This window comes from Aethalodelphis obliquidens, unplaced genomic scaffold, assembly GCF_003676395.1.
Source record: "Aethalodelphis obliquidens isolate GAN/ISIS:26980383/991018 unplaced genomic scaffold, ASM367639v1 scaffold123, whole genome shotgun sequence".
NCBI classification, from domain to species: Eukaryota; Metazoa; Chordata; class Mammalia; order Artiodactyla; family Delphinidae; genus Aethalodelphis; species Aethalodelphis obliquidens.
The window spans coordinates 983,684-997,991 of NW_020838067.1; the positions used below are offsets into that span (position 1 = coordinate 983,684).

The 14,308-nt window shown below is 48.6% G+C and overlaps 1 protein-coding gene across 3 annotated transcripts in view; it reads left to right on the forward strand.

Moving 5' to 3' along the window:
- Nucleotides 1-110: 110 nt before the first annotated feature.
- PODXL2 (podocalyxin like 2) overlaps nt 111-14,308 on the forward strand; it is a 41,087-nt gene continuing 26,889 nt past the window's right edge. For 2 of the 3 annotated variants that reach the window (XM_027098429.1, XM_027098431.1), the window contains exon 1: nt 111-1,145. In XM_027098429.1, coding sequence (XP_026954230.1) covers nt 986-1,145 — 160 coding nt within the window. In that variant the 5' untranslated portion in view covers nt 111-985. Of the gene's footprint in view, nt 1,146-9,421; nt 9,558-14,308 lie in introns of those variants that run through there. The other variant, XM_027098430.1, reaches the window with a different exon arrangement.

Here is a 14,308-nt window from a genome sequence, read left to right on the forward strand (position 1 = left end):
TTTCATACTGTAACCCAGGCTCTCCTGGACTCGCCCTGAAGGCCCTTCCCCCTTTCGCCTCTGGTTTCCTGCAGGCGAGGATCGGGCTAGGAGAGCGGCTTTGTTTGTGCGTCCGGTCTTGCTGGGGAATTCGGTTGCTGCCTCTGTGGTCTCCGTGAAATCAGGGGACCTCGGGACAGACCTGTACACCCAGAGGGGCTGGAGGTGACCATGCTGTGGAGGGAGCAGCCCTGCTCGCCCTAGCACCGCCGCGCTCTGACAGCTCCCCCGGGGCGCTGCACGCCTCTGGGTCTTCCTGCTTCTTACCCGAGACGGAGCGGAAGTGTCTCCTCGCGTTGGATCGTCCCTCTTGTGCAGGTTTTGCCTTCTGGAACCTTTCAAGGTGAGGACTCGGGTGAAAGCCCTGCGGACGTCTGATGATACGGTATGTCTGATGCCTCACGCACCTCCTCCCCCCAATCCTGGAGAGCCTGCCGTGCGGCTGCCAGGCCTGAGGAGCACGTCAGACGTGGTCTCTGCTGGGATGGGGCAGATAGACTCCAGTCAGCAGGTAAGGAAGAGCCGGGAGGAAGGGTCGGTGCTGTGGGCCTGCGTTAGGGGGGAGGTGACCCTCTAAAAGGGGCTCCTCACAAGCGGGAGCGGGTACGGCTGAAGCAAGCAGGCAGGCTGGGCTTGCAGGCTGAAGGGAAAGCTTTTTCTGCACATATGCAACACCTCACGTGTGCATTTTCACGCCAACCCATTGTCCGGTTGTCTGCGGTCACAGACTGGGCGTCAGCTCCGACGCCAACTACAGGAGTCCAAGCAGACCCCACAGGTTCGGCTCAGACACCAGCCACAGCTCACCTGCGCCTCTGTCCAGCTGGGCTGCAAATAAGAGACTCCCATGCCCCGTCTCGGGTTTGGTAACTCGCTGTAACGGCTTCCCAAACCCAGGGCGAGTTTCTTTCCATTAACCGATTTATTACAAAGGCTATATTACAGGATGTGGATGAACAGCCAGATGGAGAGTCCCGGGCACAGGAGCTTCGGTCCCCATGGAGAGCGGGGTGCGTCACCAGCCCGGAAGTTCTCTGAACCCCTTCAGTTCGGATTTTTGTGGAGGCTTCACTATGGCGTGCGTGCTGGTCGGACCATCAGCACTGGTGATTAGATTAGCTCCTCCTCTAGCCCCTCTCCCCTCCCAGGAGGTCAGGGCCTGGGGCAAGTTCCAACCCTCTGATCACCTGGTTGGTTACCCGGGCAACTAGGCCCCTCTCCTTAGGGGCTTTCCAAACTTCACCTCCTTAACAAACCTAGGAGTGGTCAAAAGGGTCTTGTTAAGGATAACGAAGACACTCTTTTCACCTGAATTACTCCAGAGCCGTTTCTGGAGCGAGGGATAAAACCCAGATCTTACTACAAAAGATGCTTCTGTCAGTGTCTCTTATCACTTAGGAAATTACAAAGGTATTTTTAGAGTCTGGCCAGGAGCTGGGAGGAAGACCAGAATATATATTTCTTACTCTATCACAGTATCACACAGGTCCAGTAAGGCTCTGAGTCTGACTGCAGTACATGGCCCTGAGGCTGGTAAGCAGGAGACGAAGCTGGTCCCACGTGTTTTACAGGGAGGTCCTATCCGGCCACAGGGAAGTGAGTGGAGAGAGAGAGTAATGGAGGGGCTGAATGGGAGCCTGGGGTGTAGCCTAGAGATGGCGGTGGTCTGGACCAGGGGACGGGGACAGTGGACCTATTTTAGGTGTATTTTGCATCTCATGAGTAAGAAGTACTGGGAGAAAAGAAGCAGCCATGGGTGATGACCAGGCTTCTGGCCTGAGAGAGAGGCTGAGGTCAGGGGAAAACCGGGAGCTTCTTGTAGACGAGGTGGCTGGAAATGCGTTTGACGTCCCAGGAGAAACGGGAACTTCGCGGGCAGGTTTGAGTCTGGGCTGCTGAGTGGAGGTTTGGGCACGAGCTGTAGTGGTCCAACAGGTGTCCCCGTGGGGCTGGGTGTAATCACCCTGCAGAGAGCAGAGAGAAGCGATCGCCGCTGGAAGCTTGAGTGCCTGTCGTGTGAACCAGCAAAGGACGCTTAGGAACGGGCAGGTGCTGGGGGAAACTAGAGGAGGGATTGTTCTTGAAGCCAGGAAAGGGAAACCTTTTAAGAAGGTTGACGTCAACTGGGACCCAGACAGCTTCAGGGTCAGGTGAGACGATAGATCTGTCCCCTGTGCCATGTTTCATCCAATGTCAGATGCCACCTGTTAGAAGAATCACCATTATTTTAATATGCTACTAAGGCAAAAATGCTAACATTTAGAAAGGCTGGATGCCGTCAAACCGTAAAACGTCCCAGTTTAGAGTTGTTGGAAATAGTTGTAAATGTGCCTCTTAAGTTGAAATCCGGTATTTGTGGTAACACGGAGGTTGACAGTGACCTTGACCCACAGTGTCAGTGCAGCGTGAGTAGAATAAAGGGGGTGGGAGTGGGTAAGGAAGCGGAAATCGTACGCGTAGAAACTTGAGAAGTCTCGTTCTGAAGGGGAGCGGTGAGATGGGGCAGCTGGCAAAGTTTACGGGATCGAGGGAAGGTTTTCCTTTGGTATATTTTAGGATTGAACAATTAAAAGTTTTTATTCATACAATAAGTTTATTAATGGATTAATATGAAAGATAACCGTGACTGAAAATATAAGATACCAGAAGGTGTGATATCATACAGGTAAAAACTTTAAGTATACAGTTACTACGTACTGCTGTGTGTGCGTTATAGACTATAAAATGTATGCTTGTGGACTTGTGTTATTTTAAGTAACAGGTTTATTGAGATATGGTTAAATAACATGATTTAAAATGTACGGCTCAGTGGTTTTTAGCACATCATCAAAATCAGTTTGGGGACATTTTTATTATCTCCCCACCAAACCCATAGCCGTCAACGTTCACTCCCCTTCCTTTTCTCCCACCCCTACCACAGCCCTAGAAAACCACAGAATGTACTTTCTGTCTGTGTAGATTTGCCTGTTCTGGACATTTCATACACATGGAATCATACGATATACGGTGTTTTGCAGCGGGCTGCTTAGCATAATGTTTCTAAGGTTCATCCCTGTTGTAGCATATGTCAGTGCTTCATTTTTTATTACTGAGTGACATTCCATTTTAGGGATATGTCACATTTCACTTATACACTCATCAGTTGATGAGCACTTGACTGTTGTGAATGATGCTGCTATGCACATCGCTGTAACAACTTTCTGTGTGGACGTGTGTTCTCTCTTCTCTTGGGTGTGTCCCCAGGAGTGGAATTGCTGGGTCATAGGGCAGCCCTGTGTTTCGCTGTGGAGGAACCACCGCACTGTTTTCCAGAGCAGCTGCACCACTGCTCTTCGTTGTGGTGCACGGACTTCTCATTGTGGTGGCTTCTCTCGTTGTGGAGCACGGGCTCTAGGCGCACAGGCTTCAGTAGTTGTGGCACGCAGGCTTAGTAGTTGTGGCCCATGGGCTCTAGAGCACAGGCTCAGTAGTCGTGGCGCACGGGCTTTGTTGCTCCACGGCATGCGGGATCTTCCCGGACCAGGGCTCGAAGCCGTGTCCCCTGCATTGGCAGGCGGACTCTCAACCACTGCGCCCCCGAGCTCCTATCTGTATATCTTTTATGGCTTATGCTTTTGGTATCATTTCAAAAACCATTGCATAATCCAAGGTCTTGAAGATATACCCCTATATTTTCTTCAAGTAGTTTTATAGTTTTATCTCTTACATTTAAGTCTTTGATCTGTTTGGAGTAAATTTTTTATGTGGTGTGACATAGGGGGTGTAACTTTCTACACGGGGATGTACAGCTGTCCCAGCACCATTTGTTGAAGAGACTATTCTTTCTCCATTGGTTGCCTTGGCAATCATATGACCATAACTGTGAGGGTTTATTTCTGAACTCTCAATTTTATTCCAAGGATATGCTTATCTTTGTGCTGGTGCCAACTTTGTTTTTCTTTCTAAGATTGTTTCAGTCATTCTGGACCCTTTGAATTTACATATGAATTTTGAAATCAGCTTATCAATTTCCGCAAAGAAGCCACGAGGAATTCTGATGAGGATTGCATTGAGTCTGTAGATCAACTTGGGGATTACGATTTTAACAATTTCATTCCTTCTCATGCATGAAATGGAATGTCCATCCACTTACACAGGTTTTCTTTAACGTCTTTCAGCCGTGTTTGTAGTTTCGTGTTTATCTTATTAGATTTGTTTCTAAGTTGTAAGTGGAATTTTCTCTATTGCAGTTTGTATGTTTCCTATTTCCGCTATAGCAAATTACTATAAATTCAGTGGCGTAAAACAACACAAGTTTATTATCTTACGGCTTTGGAGGTCAGGAGTCTGAAATAGGTCTCACTGAGGTAATATCAAGGTGTCAGCAGGGTTCTGGGTGAAAGTTCCTTTACCTGCCGTTTCCTGCTTCTAGAGGATCCCTGCGTTCCTTGGCCAGAAATTGCGTCACTCTGAGCTCCGCTTTTGTTGTCCTGTTTTTCCTTGACTCTGACTCTCCTTCCTCCCTCTTTCCATTGTAAGAACCCTCGTGATTACACTGGGCCCACCTAGATAATCCAGGATCATCTCCCATCCCATATCCTTAACTTAATCACATCTGCAAAGTCCCCTTTTCCACGTGAGGTCATGTATTCACAGGTGCTGGAGATTAGGGACATCTCTGGGGAGCCGTGATCCCGCTTACCACACAGTGTATAGAGATACATTTGGTTTTCATATATTGATCTCATATCCTGCTACCTTGCTGAGCTCATTATTAGTTCCAATAGTGTTTTTAGTGGATGAAAACCTAGGATCGTCTATGTACAGGATGATGTCATCTATGAATGAGGGTAGTTTTATTTCTTCCTTTCTACCCTGGATGCCTTTTATTTCATTTTCTTGCCTACTTGTCTGGCTGGAACCTCTGCACAACATGGAATAGAAGTGGCAAGACTAGACAGCCTTGTCGTGTTCCTGGTCTTGGGGGAAAGCTTTGTCTTTCACCATTAAGCATGATGTTAGCAGTGGGGTAACATGCCCTTTTTCAGGTTGAGGAAGAATCCCTTCTATTCCTAGTTTCTAGAGTGTTTTTGTCGTGGAAGGGTGTTGAATTGTGTCAAATGCTTTTTTTCCATCTATTGAGCTGATCATGTGGGGTTTGGCCTTTATTCTATCGATAGGGTGAATTGGTTTTCAGATGTTAAGTTTTAACCTTGCATTCCTGAGGTAAATCTCACTGGCCGTGGTATAAGACTCTTTTTATATGTTGCTGGATTTGGCTTGCTAATACTTTGTGGAGTGTTTTTGTATCTATGTTCATAAGAGATATTGGTCTGCGATTTTTTTCCTTGTAACGTCTGTGTCTGGTTTTGGTATCTGGGTAATGCTGGCCTCATAGAATGAGTTTGGAAGTGTTCCCTGCACTTCTAATTTTTGGAAGCGTTTATGAAGAATTGGTATTAACTTTTCTTTTAATGTTTGGTGTTCATTTTTATATGGTCGTGTATCTCATTTCCCTTATGCCTTTTGTGTTTGGTTAATAAATGACCTATATTACTTCCCAGTATTTAAAGCAACTTTTTAAATTAGATTTAGTAATTCAGTCTAATGGGAATGATGTATGATGTGAAATATGGATCTAACGTTATATTTTCAGATTAATTGACATAACACTGTTGAGTGAATATCTGTTCTCCACCATGTTGAAAAGCTTCCTCTGTAAAACATTTTCATGTGTACAGTGGTCTGTTTCTGACCTCTCTGTTTCATTTCATTGTTCGTGCATCTATTCCAGATTCAGTACCACAATATTTTAATTTCTGTATGTGTTTTGATCAAAATTTCTATTACTCTTGAGTATTTTCTCTTCAAGATGAATTTTTTAAAAAAAATTTATATTTGTATTTGGCTGCGTTGGGTCTTCGTTGCGGTGCGCAGGCTTCTCATTGCGGTGGCTTCTCTTGTTGCGGAGCACGGGCTCTAGGCACGCGGGCTTCAGTAGTTGTGACATGAGGGCTCAGTAGTTGTGGCACACGGGCTTTGTTGCCCCGTGGCATGTGGGATCTTCCTGGACCAGGGCTCGCACCCACGTGTCCTGCATCGGCAGGCTGATTCTTAACCACTGTGCCACCAGGGAAGCCCTTGGGGTGAATTTTTCAATCAGCTTGTCAAATTCCACAAAACATTCTACTGGGGGTTTTTGTTGGCATTCCATTGCGTTTGTTGATTACTCTGGGGAAGAACTGACATCTTTACAACATTGAATCTTCCCATTCAGGGACAAGATACATTTCCCCCTTTGTTCTGGTGTTATATGAAGCTTTAGTATTTTCTTCATTTAGACTTTATACCTCTATTTGGTTTATTCTTGGCTTTCAATAGCGGTTGTGGATGAGATCTTTTTTCCTACTATATTTTCTAATTGGTTATTGATGATGTATTAAAAAGTTATTGATTTCTATATGTTATTTTATATCCAGAAATCTTCCTCAAATCGTACTAGTTTTCAATTAGTCTGTCAGTTGACGGTCTTGAATTTTCTAGGTATGCTTGCAAATAATTAGTTTTACCAAATTTTCTCCCAAATTTTTATCTCATTTTATTCCTCTATCAAGCCTATTGCATTGTTTGTTACAGACTATTCAATATTTGTGGTGGTAATGATAGTCCTTTTCTTGTTCCTCACTTAAATGGGGATGCTTCTAATGTTTCTTCACTAAATATGATGATTGCTGTACATGTTTAGGAGATACTCTTTACTGAATTAAGGAAGTTTTCCTTCCCTTCTATTTCTTGTTTGCTTCTAAAGTTTTTGTTTGTCCCTTTTATCAGGAGTAGAGGCTGTTTCATTGCATGCCAATGGTGGGGGGGCATCTCCAGAGATCATTTATTTATTTATTTATTGGCCTTGCTGCGAGGCATGTGGGGTCTAGTTCCCTGACCAGGGATTGAACCCGTGCCCTGCGCAGTGGAAGTGTGGAGTCCTAACCAATGCAACTCCAGGGAATTCCCTCCTGAGATTTTAAAAAAACTGATCCTCTTAATGCTGAGAAATGAGTGAGTAGCTTTTTCTTTTTTTTTTTAATCGGAGTATAGTTGCTTTACAATATTGTGTTAGTTTATACTGTACAGAAAAGTGAATCAGCTATACGCATACATATATCCCCTCTTTTTTGGATTTCCTTCTCATTTAGGTCACCACAGAGCATTGAGTAGAATTCCCTGTTCTGTACAGTAGGTTCTCATTACTTATCTATTTTATACGTACTATCAATAGTGTATTCAATTCCAATATCCCAATTCATCCCACCCCCCCCATTCCCACACCACGCTTTCCCCCTTAGTATCCATATGTTTCTTCTCTACATCTCTCTCCATTTCTGCTTTGTATATAAGATGGTCTATACCAATTTTTTCAGATTCCACATATATACGTTAATATACCGTATTTGTTTTTCTTTTTCTGACTTACTCCACTCTGTATGATAGTCTCTGTGTCCATCCATGTCTCTACAAATGACCCAATTTCATTTCTTTTTATGGCTGAGTAATATTCCATTGTATATATGTACCATGTCCTCTTTATCCATTCATCTGTCGATGGGCATTTAGGTTGCTACCGTGTCCTGGCTATTGTAAATAGTGCTGCAGTGAACACTGGGGTGCATGTGGCTTTTTGAATTATGGTTTTCTCAGGGTATATGCCCAGTAGTGGGATTGCAGGGTCATATGGTAATTCTGTTTTTAGTTTTTTAAGGAATCTTATGTTCTCCATAGTGGCTGTATCAATGTACATTGCCAGCAACAATGCATGAGGGTTCCCTTCTCTCCACACCCTCTCCAGCATTTATTGTTTGTAGGTTTTTTGATGATGGCCATTCTGACCCATGTGAGGTGATACCTCATTGTAGTTTTTTGTTTGTTTTTTTTTTGCGGTACGCGGGCCTCTCACTGTTGTGGCCTCTCCCGTTGCGGAGCACAGGCTCCGGCCGCTCCGCGGCATGTGGGATCTTCCCGGACCGCGGCACGAACCCGTGTCCCCTGCATCGGCAGGCGGACTCTCAACCACTGCGCCACCAGGGAAGCCCCTCATTGTAGTTTTGATTTGCATTTCTCTGATAATTAGTGATGTTGAGCATCTTTTCATGTGTTTGTTGGCCATCTGTATGTCTTTGGAGAAACGTCTGTTTAGGTTAGGGTTCTAACACTCAACCGATCTTGCATCCCTAGGGTAAGCCCCACTTAATCATGGCATATTAACATATTTAATACATTGCAGCAATCACCTTGCTCATATATTTTTGTGAAAGTTGCATCTGTGTTTAGTAAGATTGGCTTAGGGTTTTTCTTCTGTTTGTGTTATTCCAACTTCATAAAGTGAATTGGGAGGCTTTCTAACTTTGTTCAGGAGGAGTTTTGTTTCTTGAAGGTTTGACAGAATGCACTCGCTCCAAAGGAGCGATATGTCTTTTTTAAGAGGAGAATTTTTAAATTATCTTTTTATCTTTCCCCATGGTAGGTTGTTTAGCTTTTCTACTGCTTGAATCAGTAATTTGTGTTTTCCTTAAAAGTATCCATTTCAATGAGACTTTAAATTTTGTATTGATATGCGTCAAGTTTTGCTTATAATTTTAAAATCGTCTTGTTTGTAGTTTTTTTCCCTTTTTCATTCCTAATGGTATTGACTTATGTCCTTTTCTGGATGCTAAAGATTTGTGTGCTCTATTCATCTTTCTCAGGCTTTTAGCAGTCAGTTCTACTGGGTTTTTGTTATTTCAACGATAGAAACTTACTGATTCCTCGGTGTAGGTGTGTGTTAAAGCCTCTTAAGTTGAATACTTACTTCGCTTACTTTTACTGCCTGTCTTCTAATGTGTTTGTGGCTATAAACTCTCCTCTGTGAACTGTTGGCTGCACCCCACGGATTTTGATACGCAACGTTCTCAATGTCGTTAATTTATAAACAAAGTAACATTTATCTTGTGATTTACCCCTCAACTCTAGAGTTATTTAGAAAGGCATGCGTTTCTGCTGTGGTTAATGAGCCCTGCGTCCACCGGCGCGGCCTAGGGACTAACCCCTCATGTAAGTTGAGGTCCCGCGCTGTGATGGGGCCCGGGGCGCACAGGTGGGCGACCGCTTCCGCGCCGGGTCCGCGCGTAATCTCGCGAGCGCGGCCTTCAGCGCCGGGGCCACGCCCCTCCTCCACGATCCGGGCTCCAGGTGGACGCGGGCCTGAGAGGCGCGAGGTCTGAGGTGCGAGGCGCGAGGCGCCGGCGACGCGGCCCCGCCCCCGGCCTCCGCGGCGCTGATTGGCCGGTGGAGGGCGGAGGGGCGGCGCGAGCGACGGCCGCGCAGACCAATGGGCGTGCGCGCGCCGCCGCCGCCGCCCGCGCGGCCCTGAGGAGCCCAGGCGGCTGCGGAGCGGCGACGCGGCACCATGGGCAGGCTGCTGAGGGCCCCGGGGCAGACTCCGCTGCTGCCGTTGCCGCTGCCACTTCCACTGCTGCCGCTGCCGCTGCTGCTGCTGCTGGCCGGAGGTGAGCGGGCGGCGGCGGGCGCGCGCTGGGCAGCACCGCGCCAACAAAGGGCTAGGCGGTCTCGGCTGGCGGCGGGGCGGGGCGGCCGCCCGCGGTCCGGGCGCTGCCGACGGCGCGGGGCGGGGGCCCGCGGTGCGTGTCCGGGTGACAGGGCCGCGGGGCCCCGCACTGTGGTGACGGCCGCGGGGGGCGAGCGCCGTGCCGGCACGTGCACGGAGGTGACGGCAGGTGTGAAGGCGCGGGGGGAGGGGCGCGGCCACGGAGCGGCGTGTGCGGGGCGGGTCGCACGAGGACGTGTCCTGGCAGCGCGGCGAGCCCTCCGGGGCGGGGGGGGGGTGGGGGGGGGGGCGTTGTGCCCGCGCGTATGGTCCCGCCCGCCCCCCGGGTGCCTGCATTGGCTCCCGTCCTGCGGACTCGGCCCGCGGCGCTCCCCGTGCAGTCAGCCCGCGGGCCCGTGGTGCACACGTGTGCGTGCGTGTGTGTGTGTGTGTGTGTGTGTTTGGGTCCCAGCCGGCGGGGGGGGGGGGGTCTCTGCTTGATGATGACAGCAGAGCGGCTAGTGCCCTGGGCCGTGGTGCAAAATCCCGGGGAAGGGCCACTGCCCCTGAGCGTGTCCCTGCGCCCAGCTCAGCGAGGGGACGCCTTCTGCACCATCAGTCCAGGATGAGTAAGGACACAGGTGGTGTGCATAAGAAATGGCATCCGTGTTTGTCTCAGTCGCTGCCCCACCTCTGTCCTTGCATACCTTAAGTCCTCTATGGAAGAAGGTGAGGCTCACCAAATAAGTACTGCTTGTCCATTCTTTCTCTGTGTGGCAGCCACCCCAGAACTGGCCAGTGAAGTGAGTCAGGACCGTGCCCAGCTGTTACGGTGCCTCTTCCTGGCTAGCCACAGATCACTGTGGGCAGCTGGGCTCCGTTTACCCCCTCTCCCGCCTCCGCCCCCGGGGCGCGCTCTCCGTGTGCCTGTGAGCACCCCTGTGCTTGGGTGGCGTGTGTCCAGCAGCGTGTCTCCCTTGCACACCGTAGTGCAAGGACACACAGACATGCAAGCAAGTGTGTGTGGTAGGGTGGTGGTGCTGGACCATTTCTGTTACAGCTGCCACTCCAGGGTGTGGGCCACGTGACAGATGCTGCCGGGCAGCTCCCCAATGGGTGTCTGCCGAGGGCTCAGGGATCCCTGGACTCAGAGCTGCTGATTAGGGGAAGGGTGGGGTGGGCTGATGGTGGAAATCAGAGAAGGGTGTTGGGACCAAGAGCAGATTGCGGGGGAGAAAAACATGGGGCTTATTGAGAGGCCTTGTGTTCCCCACCCCCTTACGATACAAGCCTGCTTCCTTCACCTGGTTCTGAGTCCGTTTGGGTCAGATTTTCAGTTCTTTGAGGCTGATTTCCAAATCCTTTTCACGTGCCTTCTTTTTCGCTCCTTTTCACTGGGAGTGATGGAAGTAGCAGAAAATTATAGGTGCTAGAGGAAAAAAAATCACAGGGAGTGTAATTCTGAAAGTTAAAATCAGGTGGGGGTCTCAAGGCAAATGAGTTGTTAAACGCAAAAGCAATTATACACGGAACGGTTAGGTCTCAGCCACTGTTTCGGTGGGCAAGCTTGAAAATAAGTAACTCTCGTAATTAGCTAAAGAATTTCCCACTGCGAGAGCTTTTGAAAATATCAAGGTCTATATAAAAGAAAAATAGTCATCAGAGGGAAAAGGAACTTCAAGAAAATGGAAATGTTTATTGCAGAAAGAATGAAAAACCAGATTCCTCTTTTTCACACACAGCTTTTCAGCACCATTATCAGAACCTCTTTTAATTCCTATCAGACTGTTGGGAAAGATAGACAAGGACAGACTGTGACAGGTGGAGGAGAGAGGTTGAGAGAATGGGGACCCCGCCTAAGTCGTGCAAATGGTCGGGAATAGACCCAGCGCATTCATCGGACCACAGTGCTCTGCGCAGAGAGCTTCACCGACTAAAAAGTATTTTATCCCCAGAGGTGGGAAGTCAACAGGACTGCTGGTCAGACTTCCCCTGAGAGGGCACATGCAGGTTCCTTGTGGTCCAGGCTGGTCTGGCCAGCAGGACCGAGGCCACGTGGCTGCGGCTCCTCTCCCATCACACCTCGGTTCAGCTCGCAGAGACACCTGTCGGGTTTTGACGAGGCAACGTGTGTTTGATCCTCCAGCGGTTTTGTGCTTTTCTAAAACGGCTGAAGTAATGTCTTTCCCAGTAGGTAGATAACGAGCTTCACCTCTTGGCCGTCTCAAAGACCGCTGCTCTGGTGCCCCGGGAACCTGTACAGTTTTTGTCATGTAATTATTTCTCATCAATTGACTTGTTTCTTCCTGGACTGCGTGAGTTTTTCCAGATTCCTGTCTTGTAGAATTTGGTTCCCCCAACCCTGAGGATACCAAGTCTGAAAGTAGACCTGTTGTATCAGCTGGTATTTTATATAAAACTTGCATTACGTTTTCCAAACAGTGGTTATTTCCCCGAGGGCAGAGGCTGTCTTGTGTTCATTTCTGTGTCTCCAGAGAGGGCCTGGCACAGTACGTGGCACAGAATGGGAACTCGGGGGGCCGCATTCCTCTGAGCAGTGAAAGTCTAATGCAGATGTTAGCTCCAGTACGATACTGCCGCCTGCCTGAAACCAAAGTAGGTCCTAATTAGCAGCATATCTGATTGGCAATATTATATGATTCTGACTATTTAAAAATTAGGAAGTAGCTCTTAACCTGAGTACCGTCGATCGACGAACTATTTCCAAACATAGGGTCTGTGCAGAAATAGAAATAAAAGGGCTTCTTTGTGAAATGTAGGGGGCCACTTTACCAACTTGAGGTCTTTCAGGAGAGGAGCCACCCTGTGGTTTGGGTTTCTCGTGGGGACCCTGAGCAGAGTGCTGGGAGGAGAGGGTGTCTTCAGGTCTGGCCTGTTTCCTTGCTCCTTAAGTCCTGTGAGGCATCCGTGCCATCCTGGGTGCTCTCTTCCTTACACAGCCTTTGGATGAAGGGCACATAAAGAGTAGTTTTCCGGTCTTTCTTTACGGAGCACCTGCAGGACCTTTTTGTGAGGAGAAACCAGCTAATTACAGTGCTTCTGTTGGCTGGTTGTTTGACCTTAGTGTCGTGAGGCCTCAGGTATCTCATCTGTAAAAGAAACGGGTGTTGATTTATTCGCTCTCGAACATGTCTTGAGCTCCTGTGACATTTCCGAGACTGTCGAGGCCCCGGCAGAACACAGGTGAAGCTGACACAGGGCGCTCGACTCCGTGCTCGCTGCTGAGTGAGGGAGGCTGTAAGGTGGTCTGTGACAGTTCAGTGAGGAAGGTGCTGGGACGTGTCCAGAGGCGATGTAGTGGTGGGTGCCCCGCTGAGACCGTGGGGGCCGGGGTGGCTGCTCTGAGCTGAGGGTGGAAGCAGGAGTAGGAGTTAGGCGGGTTGGTGCAGGTGACCTGACGCGTCACCAGCTTCTTGTTAAAGGCTATTTGAGACTCTCATGCTATCTATGTTTCTTCCCATTAGTCTTAGTTTTTTCCTTCAGGTCACATAGAATAACTGATCTTTATTATTCACATCAACCTTTTGTTTTAACGCATTTGAAGATATCATTGTCGTTCTTAAACATTCTCTTCCTGGCCGAGAATGTCCCGGTTCTCTATCCTTCATGATACTTATGATTGTAGACTGCAGTGTGCTTTTTGCAGTGCAGTTTATACGCTGCACGGAGCTGACCACTGGGTGGCCTTTGCAGGCTGGAGGAATTCTTGCCTTGCTCTACAGATGAGGAGACCAGGGTGCTGGTGGGGCAGACGTTCTCCTGGAGTCATTCAGCCAGGAAGCCAGGGTGCTTTCCTGCGCCACGCGCTCTTGCTGTGTCTGATCTCAAGACCTGTTTAATCCTCTTCAGCACACTTGTTATTTTGTTACGCCCCTTTCCCTGTACCCTGGACTGCTTTCCTTACGAGATGTTTTATTCGTGGCCCTGTGTTGTCCAGCTGGTGCGTAGCATACGAAGTCTCCGTCCCCCCCAGACACGTTCTCTGTTTTTTGTTTTTTGGGTTTTTTTTTTTTTTTGCGGTACGCGGGCCTCTCACTGCTGTGGCCTCTCCCGTTGCGGAGCACAGTCTCCGGACGCGCAGGCTCAGCGGCCATGGCTCACGGGCCCAGCCGCTCCGCGGCATGTGGGATCCTCCCGGACCGGGGCACGAACCCGTGTCCCCTGCATCGGCAGGCGGACTCCCAACCACGGCGCCACCAGGGAAGCCCTGTTCTCTGTTTCTGATAGAACTCATTTCTGAGTCTGAAAAGCCCTTGTGTTCCTTAGCAGGCGCTCATTGTGCGGGCACACACAAAGCTCAGGGTTTACTGCTTCATAAGGTGCTTATAAGGATGAAAATTCAGATAACGCTTACAAAGCATTCAGCGCGCGGCACCAGTAGTGTTATTGTTTATCTTTATTATTAAACATCACTAAGAATTTCTGTGAACTGCTGTTCGGCCACGCCATAGTGCGCTACAGGCGCAGAGTAGGAAATAAGTCCCGAAACTCCCTCTTTCTTACATCACTGAATGTTCGTTTTGGAAAAGAAAATTTGGAGGTCATTTCACCCACTTTCCTCATTTTTTGGATGAGGAAACTGAGGCCCAGCTTTCCGGAAGACTTACAGCAAGTTAGTGATATTTGTGTAATTAGTGATGACATTGTGAAACCAGCAAAGAGGGCTGTTTCCTGTTCTTAGTGAATGGGAGT